This window comes from Podarcis bocagei, assembly GCF_964188305.1.
Source record: "Podarcis bocagei genome assembly, chromosome: 8".
Taxonomy (NCBI): Eukaryota; Metazoa; Chordata; class Lepidosauria; order Squamata; family Lacertidae; genus Podarcis; species Podarcis bocagei.
This window is the reverse complement of record NC_138133.1, coordinates 4,047,828-4,064,270: the sequence shown is the minus strand read 5'-3', so window position 1 is coordinate 4,064,270 and position 16,443 is coordinate 4,047,828. Positions and strand designations below refer to the sequence as shown.

The 16,443-nt window shown below is 41.5% G+C and overlaps 1 protein-coding gene across 6 annotated transcripts in view; it reads right to left on the bottom strand.

Moving 5' to 3' along the window:
- FAM193A (family with sequence similarity 193 member A) overlaps positions 1-16,443 on the bottom strand; it is a 52,014-nt gene that overhangs the window by 1,099 nt on the left and 34,472 nt on the right. For all 6 annotated transcript variants that reach the window (XM_081206203.1, XM_081206202.1, XM_081206201.1 and 3 more), the window contains 5 exons: positions 14,440-14,716; positions 8,872-9,058; positions 7,170-7,400; positions 4,628-5,417; positions 3,281-3,362 (listed from right to left, as the gene is read on the bottom strand). In XM_081206203.1, coding sequence (XP_081062329.1) covers positions 3,281-3,362; positions 4,628-5,417; positions 7,170-7,400; positions 8,872-9,058; positions 14,440-14,716 — 1,567 coding nt within the window. The remainder of the gene's footprint in view (positions 1-3,280; positions 3,363-4,627; positions 5,418-7,169; positions 7,401-8,871; positions 9,059-14,439; positions 14,717-16,443) is intronic.

The following is a 16,443-nucleotide window of genomic DNA, read 5'->3' as shown; positions in this document are numbered from 1 at the left end:
AAGCAGAACCAATGCTTCTGGCCCCCTAACAGCTGCTATTAAAATGTGTTGCTGACTGAGACCTAGAGGCTATGAACCAACGTTTAATCTCATTTGATTGTGCTAGAACAGGGATGGGGAACTTGTGGCCCTCCGGACGTTGCTGCACTTCAGCTCCAATCAGCCCCTGCTAGCAAAGCAAGTGGGAGTTGAACTCCAGCCACATGTGGAGAGCCACGGGCTCCCAATGCCTGGGCTAAGAGGCCCCGAGGGTGGCACTAGAGTGAAAATGATGACCCCCCCCCCATATTGGAATATGATCTCAGTTCTACAGCTGACTTCATTAACCCTGCTAACAGTGCCTGTTGCCCAGTGCTCATTTTAAAGTCTTTGGAACCTAAACATTGATGCAACTATGCATGCATTTTTATATATGGAGCAGAGTTCAATGCCTCAGTCCCAATGATTAAGCTTACAACGTTTAGATGCAGTACTATTTGGGTACAACTTCAAATCCCTACTCTGCTTTCTGCTTGGACAAATCATGCTTTCAGTATACCTACCTCATAAATGTGTTGTGAAAAAAACATATATCAAGAAGGTGCATGGTCTTACACATGTGGGATAAACATATTTGTATTTTTCGATTCAGCCAGATTTAGTATTACAGAAATGGAAAGACTGAACAATACAGCAGTGGGCATATGCGGCCACCCTCTCATTTGCTGTAATATATAAAAGTAGTTACTAGGGTAGGTTTCTGCTTTGTGAGTTTTAGTTTGTCCATTCTCTGTTTCTGCAGAGGTATTGTATAACAGTGCAGAGAACTGAAGTTATGGGCTGCTTGTGAATAAAGTGTGCTTTGTAGTTAAAAGCACACATGTATAAGCCTTTCACAGAAAGTAAGAAGGGGAGCATTTTTATTTTATGAGTCCTTCTAGCTGCTTAGAAAAGAAGGCTGCTACACTGGAAACTTGTGCACAGTTTCACCAGTGGCAGCAAATCTGGGAAGACTCCTAAGAGATACTGACCCACTTTTAGAAATAATTAATGCTACTAAATGCTACTAACAAAATATCAGATGAAAATAAAAAGAAAGCACTCAGCAATGGTGGATATGTATTATAATGAGAAGTCTTAATCTGTTGAAAGTCAGAAGGGAAAACTTTCCATATGTTGAACAATATTTTTAGCCTAATTCTAAGTGAATTAGTAGAATAATCAAAATTGAAATAAGGTCTGAGACGACTATAACAGCTTGTGGCATCTCAGATGTTAAAAAAGAGACACTGCTTTTTTATTTAAAAAAAGTGGGGATTTTGATGTCAGTCTGCATCTATTTTGGCCTTCAACTTGATTTCTATATATGTTTTTATTGTTAAATCGATTGAGGATGTTTCATGGAAAGTGATTCATAAATAAAATAAAAGAAATGAATAATAAAATTGACTTCAAACTCTTTACTGGTCAAGCATTTAATGTCTGTTTTTATATGGGAAGCAAGTGTCTATTTATATATTAGAAGGCTGTGTTGATAGATAAGAGAGTAAATGCATGCATGTATTCATCTACCCATGTGTGGGTGGCTGAGAGGTGGTGGGGGCTGGATGGTGAAGAGATGGGCCTCATGGATGCATGAATAAGAGGAATGGCTACACTGATGGATGGAGTATGACATGGAATCATAGAACTGCAGAGTTGAAAGGCACCCAAGGGTCATCTAGTCCAACCCCCTACAATGCAAGGGTCCTGCCCCCTGCTGTCTCTGGGGGGTATTACCAAAATGATGTTTTGTACACCACATTCACCCACTGACCTAGAGCCTCTGAAAGGAGGAGGCTAGTGTTTCCCCTGTTGCAAGAATATGAAATAGTCTTACAGCATCTTGCAAGTTTGGGCAGAGAAAAACGTTGAGCCTTCCCAAGATTTACGATGAGAACGCTTCAGTTGAAACTGTAAGGCACAGGTGGGCAGATCTCAGGCTTGCAGGATCTACTGTGTTTTAAATACAGTGGTACCTTGGTTTTCGAACAGCTTAGTTCCGGAACAATTCAGAACCCGAACGCTGCAAACCCGGAAGTAGGTGTTCCGGTTTTCTAACTTTGCCCTGGAAGCCAAATGTGCTCCTGAACTTCCATTTTTACTGTTGCACAGCAAATTTCAGTCCCCCGCATAGTAATTAAGCCTTTTTTCTTCTCACGTCTGCCCTTGCACCACTCATCTGGCCCCCCCATTGTAATTAAAGCCTTCCGTTTCTGATTGCAGTGTTCTGAGGTGATATTTGGTGCTTTTGTTTTTGTGTTTTTGTGGCTTTTTCATTTTTGTGACTGTGGCTTGTTTTTCGTTTTATGATTGATTGTGTGACTGCGGAAATGGATAAAAGCCCTCCATCCAAACAATGACTATCATGTGCAGGTAAGGAAAAGAATTAATTTTAATATTTACCATCTGCACTACTGTCTTATTTATTTTATAGTATAAAACATTGATTATTTATTTCATTTTATGGATCAATGGTCTTGTTAGATAGTAAAATTTATGTTAAATTTCTGTTTTAGGGATTGTTTTTAAAAGTCTAGAATGGATCAATCTGTTTTGCATTACCTTCTATGGGAAAGTGCGCCTTGGTTTTGGAACGCTTTGGTTTTGGAATGGACTTCCGGAATGGATTAAGTTTGAGAACCAAGGTACCACTGTACTACAACCCCAAGAGTCACCAACTGGTACAAAACAGTATGCGTTCACTTGCCTAATATGGAGACTTCAGCCTGCAAGTTCTGCCCAGAATTTGTTATCAGTGCCACAATAAAGGCCACAAGTTATTTTATGGAAAAAATCAACTCCTGTTCCCACCCACCAAGGCATTATTTCCCAGCAAACCTCTTTTTTTTTCTTTTGCAAGGTGAAGGGAGCTTCTTAGTTGCTGCTATTTTAGACATTTGAGAATCACAAAGCTTAGCTGATCTACTTCAAACGGCCCAGAGATCTAGCTGAAGTTCTAAACCTACCTTCTATTGTAAGGATGCTTGTCCTTATTTTAAGGCAAGTAAACACAACTTGTGATCCAGGCCCCCAGAAGCTCAATCTACCACTTCCATTTGTTCCCTGTCTAGCGCACTTCTTAGTTGATCTCAGTATCAATGCCCTGAACACTCTGTTCCACCAGTAGAGAGTGTTGCCTGGGCACAAGCGTACCTCAACAGAATGCAACCCTAGATGCTATTTAGCTATGCCTAAAACCAGTTGGGAGTTTTTATTTGGGCCATAATAGCAACAAGACAGCCATATGGCACTTACTTACCTTTTAAAATGTTCAACTTCCCGCTCAGTTTCGTCCATTTCCACACTGTCTAGGTCAACATCTTTGGGCAAAAACACATCATCTGCAAAAAACACATTGTAAAAACAAGATTATTTTCAATTACCTCTTTTCCCAAGGAAACAAATGGAAACATGCAACCTGAAGTAATTAAGCCTTTTAATCTGGTATAGGATATTTAAGAACTTTGGTCTTTAGAACTTAGCCACATTCTTAAGTTTAAGTTGGGGACTTCTGTAACGTGACCAGTGACCACTGAAATAGGGCCAGCAAGAAGCACCCTAAGGCAGAGGGGGGGGAGCCACCAATCTATTAGGTAACTCTGGTGTGCGGAGTCTTCCCATTTTGCCAGGTATTCTCCGCCACAGCGGGAATCTTCTGTTAGGGCCAACAGAAAACTATGTTCAAGTGCAACTGCAGCACTGGAGGGGAAAGCTGACTCCTCTTTCCTCATGTGCCACAATTTCCCCACCAAAAATCACCCCACCCCCGGGTGACAAATAAGCTTGAAAACAGCTTTCTATTTATGTCAATGGAAGGCTGTTTTCAAGAATGGGGTGAGTGGGAATCTGCATGAAGATTGCACCTGGAGAGAGAAATTACCTTTCCCTTGCCCCAGCTGCAATCTCCATGAAAATCACAGCCCCATCCACCAGCATTTAAGGCTAGGAAAAGAAATTCTCATATGCTTTTTTCAAGCTTAGTTGCTGAATGGAGTATGAATGAGAGGAGGGAAGCCAGATTGTGTTGTTCTTTTTTAAAAGTTGGTGCCTATGCACTGGGGGGGGGGGTGCTTGTGTGTTGCACAAGATATAATTTCATAAAAAAGAGACTGTTGTACACATACGACGCTGCCTTGTAATGAGTCAGACCATCAGGTCCATCTAATTTAGTATTGTCTGCACTGACTTGCTGAGGATCTTTGCGGTGTGAGAGTGAGGCCTTTCTCAGCCCCACCTGGAGATACAGGTAGGTAGCCGTGTTGGTCTGCCATAGTCAAAATAAAAAAATTCCTTCCAGTAGCACCTTAAAGACCAACTAAGTTAGTTCTTCAGGTATCTGAAGAAGTGTGCATGCACACGAAAGCTCATACCAAGAACTAACTTAGTTGGTCTTTAAGGTCCACCTGGAGATGACAGGGGTTGAAGCAGGGATCTTTCCCATGCAAATCATGTACTCTACCCCTGAGCTGCAACACTTCTCAACTAAGCACAGGAGGCGACTTCTCAGTTTCAGGATTATTTCAGATAGTCCTCAATGTGACCAGAGATGTTTTGGAAGCATTAAACTATTTAAAATACACAACTAGCTAATGAAATAGAGGCTTACCAATTGAGGAGTTCCCTTTGTCACTTTTCTTTTTCTTATTTTTCTTGCTCTTGCCTTTTGGCTGTGGAGATTCTTGTAGTAGAAGCTTATTATGCAGCTGTTCATTTGGAAATAAGGAGCCTCTCACAAAAGGTGACTTTGTCACAGGATTAATTTGCTTTGCTTTATTTGTGCTTACTTTTTTCTCCTCTTTTTTGGAGACGGCAAGTGACTGAAGTTCTGCCACTTTTATTTTAGAATTTATTTTGTTTTTTATTTTAGGTGGAGTCTGTGTATCAGTTGCTTTGGATGACTTTTTCAATCGTTGAGAAAACAGATCATTTATTTGTGTTATCTGCTCTTTGTTGTTATCTTCTGTGTGGTGATGCATTATGTTAAGAAGCAAAGAAAGGGGTTCATGTGATTTCACAGTCATCTCTGTATTGAAAAGCAATTTTGAGTCTCTACCATTTATTGGATTTGATGGGTCAAAGCGCTTTTCATAAACTTGCCCCTGTTCAACATGATCTGCATGTTTAGACAGTGATTCAGATGATGTTTCTATTTCATCAAGGAATTCATTCTGAATGTTTTCTGGGATGTCAGGGGAAGGCTTCATCCTTACTTGACAATTCTGAGTATGCACCTGTACTTGTTGGCAGTTTGTGCTGGTCCTCTCTTTCTTCTTTTTCTTAATGTCTTGTAACTCTTGTAGTTGTTGTGCCCCTCTATCTTCTTGCTGTTGCTGTTCTAGTAGCTGATGGTGTTCCTTTTCTCTAGCTTTGGTTTCAATGTGGGCCTTTTCTTTTAACTGGGAAGACAACATTTACCTTTCTTACAATGGCATGAAGATTCCAAAAACGTAAGTTGATGTAGGGCTGGATTCAACTAACTGATCACACCAGAAGAAGCCCACGCAAGGACTTCAACTAGTGCAAGAGGACCTTCTCCCCCTCCCCCTCCCCCAATTGTCTCAGGTTAGGTGGGAAAGCCCTCAAAGCAGCACATGGAGCAAACCTTTTCCATCAGGAAATCTGCTCAGTGCTGTATTTAATTCTTCCTGGAGATACAGAAATATAGTTTTGATATAGCTCATATAGCACACACTGGCTGCGATTCAACCACCGTATTTTTCGTCCCATAGGACACTCCGTCACATAGGACGCACCTAGTTTTTTTGGGGGGAAATAAAGGAAAAAAATTTTCCCTTTATTTCCCCCCCAAAAGCAGGTCGGGGAAACCGAACCAGGTCGAGGAACAGCGGGATGGCGGCGCGGCGCCTCCCTGCTGTCCCCCGAGCTTGTGGGGCTGGCCCATGTCTGCCCGGCGCGAGGGGCGCTCTGTAACAGGGCACCCCGCCCGCCGGGCGGCAGGCTGCTATCCGCGGCATGGGGAGCCTTGCGGGGAACTCCTGCAAGGCTCCCCACACTGCGGATGTCTGCCGGGCACGGGGGGCGCTCTGCTTCAGGGCGCCCCTCGCGCTGGGCGGCAGGCTGCTATCCGCAGCCTAGACATCCCTGCGGGACCTCCCGCAGGGCTGCCTAGGCTGCGGATGTGTTCCTGAAGCCTGGAGAGCGAAAGGGGTTGGTGCGCACCGACCCCTCTCGCTCTCCAAGCTTCAGCAAAAGCCTGCATTCGCCCCATAGGACGCACCCAGATTTCCCCTTCATTTTTGGAGGGGAAAAAGTGCGTCCTATAGGGCGAAAAATACGGTAAATTTTCCTGAGAGTAGAACCGTTGATATTAATGGACCTAACTTAGTTATGTTCATTAATTTCAATTAGTCTACTTAGATATTCCTGCCCACCTAGCAGTTCGAAAGCACATCAAAGTGCAAGTAGATAAATAGGTACCACTCCAGTGGGAAGGTAAACGGCGTTTCCATGCGCTGCTCTGGTTCGCCAGAAGCGGCTTAGTCATGCTGGCCACATGACCCGGAAGCTGTACACCGGCTCCCTTGGTCTATAGAGCGAGATGAGCGCGCAACCCCATAGTCGTCCACGACTGAACTTTATGGTCAGGGGCACCTTTACCTTTACTTAGATATTAAAGCATTTGAACACAGTTTGCTCTCCAAAAAGAGTCCAAAGTGGCTTTTAACAGCAACAACAACAACAGTTTAAACAATCTACTAATAAAAACAAAAAGTAACAATGCAACAAGAGTTAAAAACTTAACACCCAAAAGTCATCTCTGAAAATAATTTTGTGAAACATCTTAAAAATAGTACAGTGGTGCCCCGCAAGACGAATGTCTCGCAAGACGAAAAACTCGCTAGACGAAAGGGTTTTGTGTTTTTTGAATCGCTTCGCAAGACGAATTTCCCTATGGGCTTGCTTCGCAAGACGAAACGTCTTGCGAGTTTGTTTCCTTTTTCTTAAAGCCGCTAAGCCGCTAATAGCCGTGCTTCGCAAGACGAAAAAACCGCAAGACGAAGAGACTCACAGAACGGATTAATTTCGTCTTGTGAGGCACCACTGTATTATCACCACTGAAACACCTTGAGTAGCTCATTTTCATGCCTTTCAATAAATGGCTACCTCAAATACAAGTCTAGGCTTACCTTTTTTTGCTTATGCCTTGCTCTTTTGGCTGTCCGTGAGCTGCTTACTGGCTTAGTCTCAGGGCTGTTTATAAACTGCAGCAAGTCCTCTACTTTTCGATGATCAACAACACTTTCCCTATCTTGTATCAGCTCTGGTTGCCTGGGTTGTCCCTCTTTCTTCTTTGTTAAACGTAAGCGAAGTTTTTCTCTCATTTCAGCATAATTCCTACTAGTTGGTGCTGCTGGTGGCTAACAGAAAATTTATAAACTCATAGTAAATACTGAAAAATCACTTGAATTTTAGCATTCAGAAACAAAGGCAGTTAAAAAGATGTCCATATAGAAGAGCTTTGCAAAACACAAATAATCAGGCTTAAGAGGCAGCATGGGCAGAGCTGCACAACTCCTTCCAAGCCCTTAAGGGCGGCCCAGCGTGGCTTGACTGCCCAGGTTAGGAGCTCTAATCAGCACAGGTAGAGGCTGTAGAGACATCCAACCCTGCAGGCTTCCTCTACCCATGTTGCCTCTGAAGGTGATCATTCATTCCTGAAGAGGACTCTAGCATAATGATCACAAGTGTTGTAAGAAAATACTTCAGGCCAGACATTAAGCTCCATGTAAATTTACATATGCTAAGATTCAATTGTTGGAACGTCAAAACGTATGTAACAGAAATTTATGCTGCCCTAATAATGCATTTGCTAACAACTGCAAAATTTGTTAGAGCTAAAAATGGCAGAAATCCATGAATGCCTACAAAATTTGGATCACAAGAGTATGGGAAACAGCTAATTGCTCAAACTGAGTGAAATTTTGAGGTTAAGAGTTGGAAGGCAACACAGAGAAATACTTTTAGTTTTTAGAACAAAACATATAATTCAAACATGTATTTACAACTACAGTTGAACCTTGGAAGTTGAACGGAATCCATTCCAGAAGTCCGTTCGACTTCCAAAACGATCAGAAATGAAAGCACAGCTTCTGATTTGCTGTAGGACCAGAACAGCCACTTCTGGGGTTGCAGTGTTTGGGAGCCAAAATGTTCGAGAACTAAGGTACTACTGTAACTTTCAAAATTTTAAATTTAAAGTTACCACATTTTTCGCTCTATAGGACGCACCCGACCATAGGACGCACCTTGTTTTAGAGGGGGAGAACAAGCTAAGGAATAGGAAAGGACCAACATGCCACGTCAAGTCTTTTGATGCAGATAAAACCCATCCATTTATCCATCTGACTTTGGAACACAGGAAGACGTCTTATACCCAGTCAGACCACTAGCCCATCTAGCTCAGCACTGTCTACACTGACTGGCAGTGGCTCTTGAGATAGGAGCTTGTCCTAGTCCTCTCTGGAGAAACCAGGAATTCAGCCTTAGACCTTCTGTTCAGAAGCAGTGAGTCTCTCCCCCTGCTGTTGACTCTCCACAATGCCTAACATGAAGTGGGAATTACTGTATTTTTCTGTGTATAAGACTATATTTTCCCCCAAATTTTTAAAGTTTAAAATTGGGGGTCAACTTATACACGGAATGTTGCAATTATTTATTTCTGAATTTTGGGCTCAAAAAATAGGGGTCATCTTATACATGGAAAAATATGGTAGTTAATTAAGTCTGGCAACAGCAGTTAATTCAGTATGTTTTGCAAAGCCAAAGCAACAGTAGAGTGAAATGCAAGTGGCAGGCACCTAAAAATAAAGTCTGTGGTGGATTACTTACTCCTCCATGACCAAAGAATTCACAGTAGCAACAGTCACAGTATTTTCCTTCTTTTTGGTTTGTGGATGTTGAGGTACTAGAGCTATGCTCTGAGCAGCTATCTTCATCTTGGCTCTCCTCACCATCATACTGTTGATGGTTATATACACGGCTGTTCTCACAATGATGGCCTTCACAGTCAGGATCACTACAATAAAGCAGAAAACTGATATTTTAACCAAGTTTCTTAAATCAGTCTAGAAAGCAACAGGAAAACAATCAACCAAGTATAACACTCCATGCATATGATGAAGTGGGTCCTATTCTATACACTGGTGCCAACTCTAGGGGGCTCTGGGTGCCAGGGCACCCACAATTTTTATGAGGGTGCTGAGCACCCCCACCGCACGGCTCCGATGCAACTTCCGGTTTCTACCAGAAGTCGCGTTGGAGGCCTGTAACAATCTCTGAAGTGACGTATAAAACCCCATGAAGCCTTGGAAGCGACTAATAAAGTCCCCGATAAGGAGAATTGGCAATTAGAAATGATAGAATATTCAGAGTTAGCAGGTCTAACAAGTAAAATAAGAGAGCAAGATCTAGCATACAAAGAGTTGTTGAATTTTTGTGTGGAGAATTTGGAAAATAACTGTAAACAAGTGAAAATGCTAGCAGGATTAAGGTAAATTCAACAGTATAATATATAATAAAGGAAGAATAAGGGGAGGAAGTGAACTAGATGGATATATAAGAATATGCAGGAATGGTGGGAAAAATAAAAGGAACCAGGGAAGGGGAAGAAGAGAAGTCATTTAATGTTTTTATTAAAAGAAAGATATTAACAGTGGAAATGTATATTTGAATGTGATTTTGCCAAAGTAATAATGAAAATTATAAATAAAAATAATTAAAAAAGAAAAGAAACCGGAAGTCGTGAGGCCCTGCCAGGTCTCTGAACACGACTTCCAGTATAAACCGGAGGTTGTGTCAGAGATCTCACAAGGCCTCCGGTGTGACCTTCAAGGCCCTGGAAGCACAGCTGTGGCGTTGGCGTCATAACATGACGTCATGATGCCACATTATGCTGCGGGTGCCACTGGGCACCCATAATCTGGGACCCAAGTCGGCACCCCTGATTTCACAATACCTTTTGCTACAACATGCCTATAAATGCTTGACCCCAGAGAGACACACTGCTCTCTCTTTGTTCCCAAGCTGTACGGCTGCTTTCCACCAGTCCCAAATCCCTTCCCTGAACTGTGTGTCTTGCATCCTGAAATCATGGCCCTTTCTCTCACATGCCATCAACGTGCAAGTGAAAGGATAAGCAAATAATCTCCTTCTCCTCAAACCCTATTTGTACAGTGCCCTTCATTCAAAGATCACAGGGCGGATCACAACAGAAAAATACAAAACGAAGACCAACCGGTCAGTAGTCACTTAGTTTTCCGAATCCAGGGAGGGTTTCTTGAGGAATGGTTTCACCACTGCAGGCAGGGACTACCTCCTCTTGCAGGGAGGCATTACTCACCTCCCTGGCCTACCCAGCTGTCCCCTCCCTGCTAGTTTTCATCAGGCAGGAGGGGCAATGGTCCAGAGCATGAACCACTTGTCCACATCCTTCAGCCTTACTAACTGAAACTCATCCGGCACAACAAGACCAGAGAGTGCCCTGGACACCCTTTGAGATTCGTTATAACAGCATAGTCAAGGTCATAGTGGATACAAGGGGTTTTCTCCTCCAAATACTTTGTAAACAAGTTACAGCAAGCTGCCCTCAGTTCTGCCACCTCCTTTGGGTCAGACTGTAAGTGGCCCTGCACTACCCAGAAAAGCTCCGCCAGATGGCACAATGAGAATACAAGTTCCAGAGTGCGGCCTGCCACGTGTTGGGCCAGTGACATGTTGGGCCAGTCCCACTGTCGTCATGGCAGCCATGAAGTCCTGAGCCACCCCACAGCTAGTCGCCTCAGCATGGATGTTGAGGTCTCTCAGAACCAGCCGTCTGGGAGTCATCCACACCACCTCTGAGACCAGGTCTGTCAGCTCAGTGAGGTGGGCAGTAACCCAGCAGAACCCTTATCTATCCGAATTGTCCAGTGTCAGGAACGGTACTGCAACTATTCCCATTTTGTCCAAGTCAAAGCTGAACTGCACAGCAGTGGCACCAACTGACCTCCCTCCCACCCCACTTTCTGTGAAAGCCTCATAATTGCTGTTTAAGTAGTTTCAATTTTTCTAAAGAAGTTTATTTGTGGACTCATTTCTATTTCTCCCTGAGTACCTTACAAGGGCACATCACTTCCCCAGACTAAATATTCTAAATGTTACCCATGCCACTGGATCCTTGGAATTCTTTTTGTATGTTAGCAGGACCATACTCCACCAGACTGACATCAGTTTGGAATATGACCAGGGATGCATTGAGAACAGTATTCCCCTATTTGAGCAAATTCCTCTAAGCATTCATGTTCACAAGAGCTTATTCCCCGAAATAGCCTGCAGATGTGTTTACACACATTTCCTGAGTAAGCTTGCTAACAGCTGGAAGGCAAGTCTTTTGTACCCAACAGCAGATACGGCGTGAAGAATGCAGAGTCCATTAGGGACTCAGACATTCGTACCCAGATATTAGGGATATACCTCAAGATAAAGAAAAAGGGAATGCAAATGGACAGAAAAATAATAATAATACGGATTTCAACCACTTTTTGGGTGCAACACTACTACATATTTCGGCTGGTCTTATTAATTTTACATGAGTTTTAGCAATGTTGGAATGGGTTTATTTGATTAGGGTTCTGTATTTTTAGCTACCGTGATGCTTTTCTAAGAAAAATTGTGGGATAAAAATATAAAGAACATAAGGAATGAATCAATATATAGATCAGCAATTCCATACCATAGCAGCAGCTCTGACACATTTATCTTGCTTTTTAATTAAGGCAAAGAACAAATGTTATATGGTTACTTGTACTAACACTGTGGCTTTAACTGATTTGAGAATCATAGGATGATGTTGTTATTAAATTATAATTAACAATAATAACAATGAATTAATGGCTTCCGTTTCCATTCTGCGCCAGGAATAGATCCTTCCTCAACATCATGGGAGTCACAGATGAAGATGAAAGAGAATGGTGGGGGTTAAACTGTTCTCTGCATTCCTCTCAGGGTTTGGGAGGAACGGGCTTTTTTCACCTGCAGTTTGCCCTGTGGTCTGGCACTCACTTCCCCAGGCAATGCAAAGGCAGGCAAAGGCACTGGGTGCAGGAGCACTCCATCTGTCGATGTTAGAGAAGTAAGACATAAATGCTAACGGAGAATTAACCTTGCCTTCAGCTTTTATATAACAAAGCTTGCTTGACATAAGAACAGTCATAATGTATTTCTAAAATCCATTTTACTCTTCTGAGTGACCCTGTTAGTTTCACAAGATTAAGCAAGTTTTTATTTAAAAATAGATGACAGCTGAAACTGTTTCTTTAGCAAGCTTCACTAGCAGGAAACCACAAGACTTGTTTTTGCCAATTTTGAAGAAGGTACCCTTTGCAAGCAGCCAATGTTTCCTCTTGGTCAATCCTCTTGATGATTGCAGCTTGTTTTGCAGACCCTATAAGAATTTGCTTTGCTGTTTGCTCAATTGTCAATCTCTCCTTGTGGTGTGAACCAGAGAGGACTGGCTATTTCAGCTGAAATAAATTAGGTGTTGTACCTATCCGTTTTGTCCTAACTCCTCTTTCCTGGTGGATGTTTTGGCTGCTCATCCAAGGAAGAACCTCAGCTGCAAGTTTTCTGCAACACCGAAACCCCCTGACTCCATTCCTGGAAGCAGAGGTTAGCCTGCTAATTGAATTTTAATTGGAGATTAAAGTACAGGCGTGTGCCAGAAGAGATGAGTTTACAAACTGTAGGACAACCCAGCTGCATGGATTAAAGGTATGAACTGAGCAGCTAATATTTCATTCGGTGCCAGAGATGGTGGAAGGAGGGGAGCCCATGGTTGGCTTATTAAAAAAAATATTATATATATTTATGATTTGGCAACCCTCCTCGGAATGCAAGTAAAAATTATAAATGTACAAGTGAGGTTGGAAGAAACTGGATTATTAAAATGGAATTTAACAACAAAAATGGAAACTGTGTGTGACCTGAAACAAAAGGAAGGGCTATGTTGGAAATATAAAGCCAACCCCACCCACCCTCTACTAGCTACAAAGGAAAGTGGAAAAAAAGACGGAGAAGACTTGAATTTAATGTAACTTTGAAGGATAATTAGCCATAAATTGTCAGCTGTAAGGAATCACATACCACTCTTCCCAAGCTGAGAAAAAAATGGCGAGAACAGTTTATTTACTGGGACAGAGAGGCTCCAGGAAGCTGCTGTTTGTGTTCTCTGTGCAAAGCAACGAATAGCAATGCAGAGACTTTTGGAAAACAATGGAACAACAGCTCCACCCAAATCATGATGGGCAACAGCAACAGTTGGAGGAAAGAAAGACATAGCATCATATATGGACAAGAAGAAACATACTGGACAAAGTAATTGCCACATGCAGGAAAGAACAATGACAACACTTACAAGTTCCTCACCTGAAGTTTTATAAATTATTTAATGTAACAATATGAATAGAAATCATTAAGACTGCAGCTGTTTTATAAGGGGTTATCATTATAACTGGAATGTAACTGAAATTAGCGAGATTTTGGAACACATAAAATAAAATCAGGAAGCCATCAAATCTAGCACGTGGGGGGCACTTTAATTAAAATGTATAATTTGGGATTTGAATAATTTGTATTAATAACTGTGTTAATTGGATATGAATTGGTATTGGTATAATGTGGCTATTATTGGAATAATATTGGAAAACTACTAAAAAATTTTTTTACAAAACCAATGAATTAACAAGCAAATAAATTCTAAAGACACCGAGAATAATAATAATAACAATAATTTATTATTTATACGCTGCCCATCTGGCTGGGTTTCCTCAGCCACTCTGGGCAGCTCCCAACAGAATTAAAAGCACAATAAAACATCAAACTTTAAAAACCTCCCTAAACAGGGCTGCTTTCAGATGTCTTCTAAAAGTCAGACAGTTGTTTACAGTGGTACCTCGGGTTAAGTACTTAATTCGTTCCGGAGGTCTGTTCTTAACCTGAAACTGTTCTTAACCTGAAGCACCACTTTAGCTAATGGGGGCCTCCTGCTGCCGCTGCGCCGCCGCTGCACGATTTCTGTTCTCATCCTGAAGCAAAGTTCTTAACCTGAAGCACTATTTCTGGGTTAGCGGAGTCTGTAACCTGAAGCGTCTGTAACCTGAACCATATGTAACCCGAGGTACCACTGTATTTCCTTGACATCTGATGGGAGGGCATTCCACAGGGCGGGCACCACGAAGAAGGCCCTCTGCCTGGTTCCCTGTAACCTCACTGTGCTCGGAAACGTACTGGGAGCCAATGTAGGTCTTTCAGGACCAGTGTTATATGGTCTCGGCGTCCATGTATTAATCACATCTTTCAGCCATGTTGTGGTTTTTAAATTTCTATTTTTAAATAAAAATGTAAAGACAAACAAAAACTCACCTGCAAACACTTGATGGAGCACTAATTAAGCTCTCTGTGGTTGAAAGAGGTGGAGCTGTCATGGGATAAAGACCTGAATGGGAATCCACAAAGCTGGGTGCAGTTGTGGTAACTCTGGAGAAAGATGAAGCATTAGGACTTGGCAGATGGGGAGTAGAAGCTGGAGGAAGCACAACAGGAGAAAGGAAAGGAAGTGGCACAAAATTTGTGGGATTTTGAGGTGCAGCCAATGCAGAACATCTGTGATCCTCTGAACTGATATTGTGGAATACATCACCTAAATACAAGAAAGAAAAGTTACCTCATATTCTCAACGTTAACAATGTCTTCATTTCATTGGCAGTCATTTCTGAAATCTGAATAGAATTTATAATCTAGTTTTTTAAAAAATTGCAACCATGGATAAAATATTTCGCAATCAGTTGGTTTTTAAAAGAGGCAATTTAATAAATATTTGTAATTTAAAATAACTGTCAAATGGCATCTTAAAGCCAAAGCCTCACGCAATCAATTCACTTGTTTGCATGCCTGTTGGATGGTATCTCTCAGCACAGAGATAACTGAAATGAACTTCACTTATATGAGTGTTCTGGGCACAATTCTATATTCCAAGTTTGAAGAGAGAGAGAGGGTGGCATTACAAAGCTATCTCATAAGACATATGATGCAGCAAGGGGCAGAGTGATTTGGGCAGGGACAGGAGACTGACATACAGTTGAGAGTAGAGAAGCAGAGGGAAAGGCTATGGAGGATGCTGAAAGGGTTAGTTTATTCTGAGTTTGGGAGCAAACAGGAACCTGTATAAGAAATATACGTAGAAAGGAACTTGGGAAGAAAGTTTGGTCTTAGGCATACTTCATTTCACATGGTAATGGAACATGTAAGCAGAATTATCTGACAGGCTGTCTATCAAATACTGTGACTTATATGTATGCTTGGCTCTATGAATGAACACCAGAGAAAATTCCTTTTGTCTCCATTCCCACATTTCAACCGTTTACAAATCGGTAAAGTTTTACATTGAGATTTTACTGCAAGTCAATGTAATTTATGCAATTTAGTGTCATTCCTCTTTTGTAAACATAGGACAGATAAATAAATCCTCAGATTACAGGTTAGAGAACAAAGATCAGAACTAAACTATTGAGACTCTTCTAACACATTTTCTGGAAAATAATTTTCCTGAAAATGCAATGTTTCTAGTGACTGAACAAATTACTTCTGCTTAAAAAGTGCAAAGTCCTCACATTTTACTCTGCTAGCAAGAAGCCTATTGGATTTTTACTTTACAAACTGTAACCCCTAATGAGCTGGATGAAACTTTTGATCTGCTGGCACTTTTATAGCATCTGTTTTTAGTTACAGGCTATATCTTAAAAGTGATTATTATTTTAAGGATGTGATCGTTGCAGATGATATGAACGCAAGCATAGCCTGAAGTGGTAGCCATCCAGTCTTTGGGCTGGTGGAAGATAAGCTGGCGAGCCGTGTAGATGGCCTTGTCATCTTACATATTTGTTTGTCACTTAAATGGTTCCTTTTTTATTTATAAAAAGTTAAGACTATAGGTTGATGTAATGGTATGCGAGTAGTAATGTGTTTTGTAGAAAGTTTGTTATGGAGTTGTAGCAGGAGGCATTTCCCTTATCATCAACTTAATATGGAATTCACCCAGAAAATATACCAAAGAACCAGAAATTAATTACACATAAAACTTTAAAAAAACAACAACCCTGGGTGTAGGTGAAAAGCACTTTCAATAGTACTCTGTTTAGAACATTGTAAAAGTTTATCTGTATGTTTGGTTATTAACTATTTCATGCACTGATATTTGAGAGCACAGTACAAGTATTCTTTTCAGATGTGATTGGGTCTTATGTTTCCATTTGTTGTTGTAAAAGAAGACTCATATTGGCAGACATTTACTAGAAACAGGGACTTTTCAGTTGTGGGGCCAACCTTTAGCATACCCTCCCAAGAGAGGCCCACTAAGGTCAGATCTAG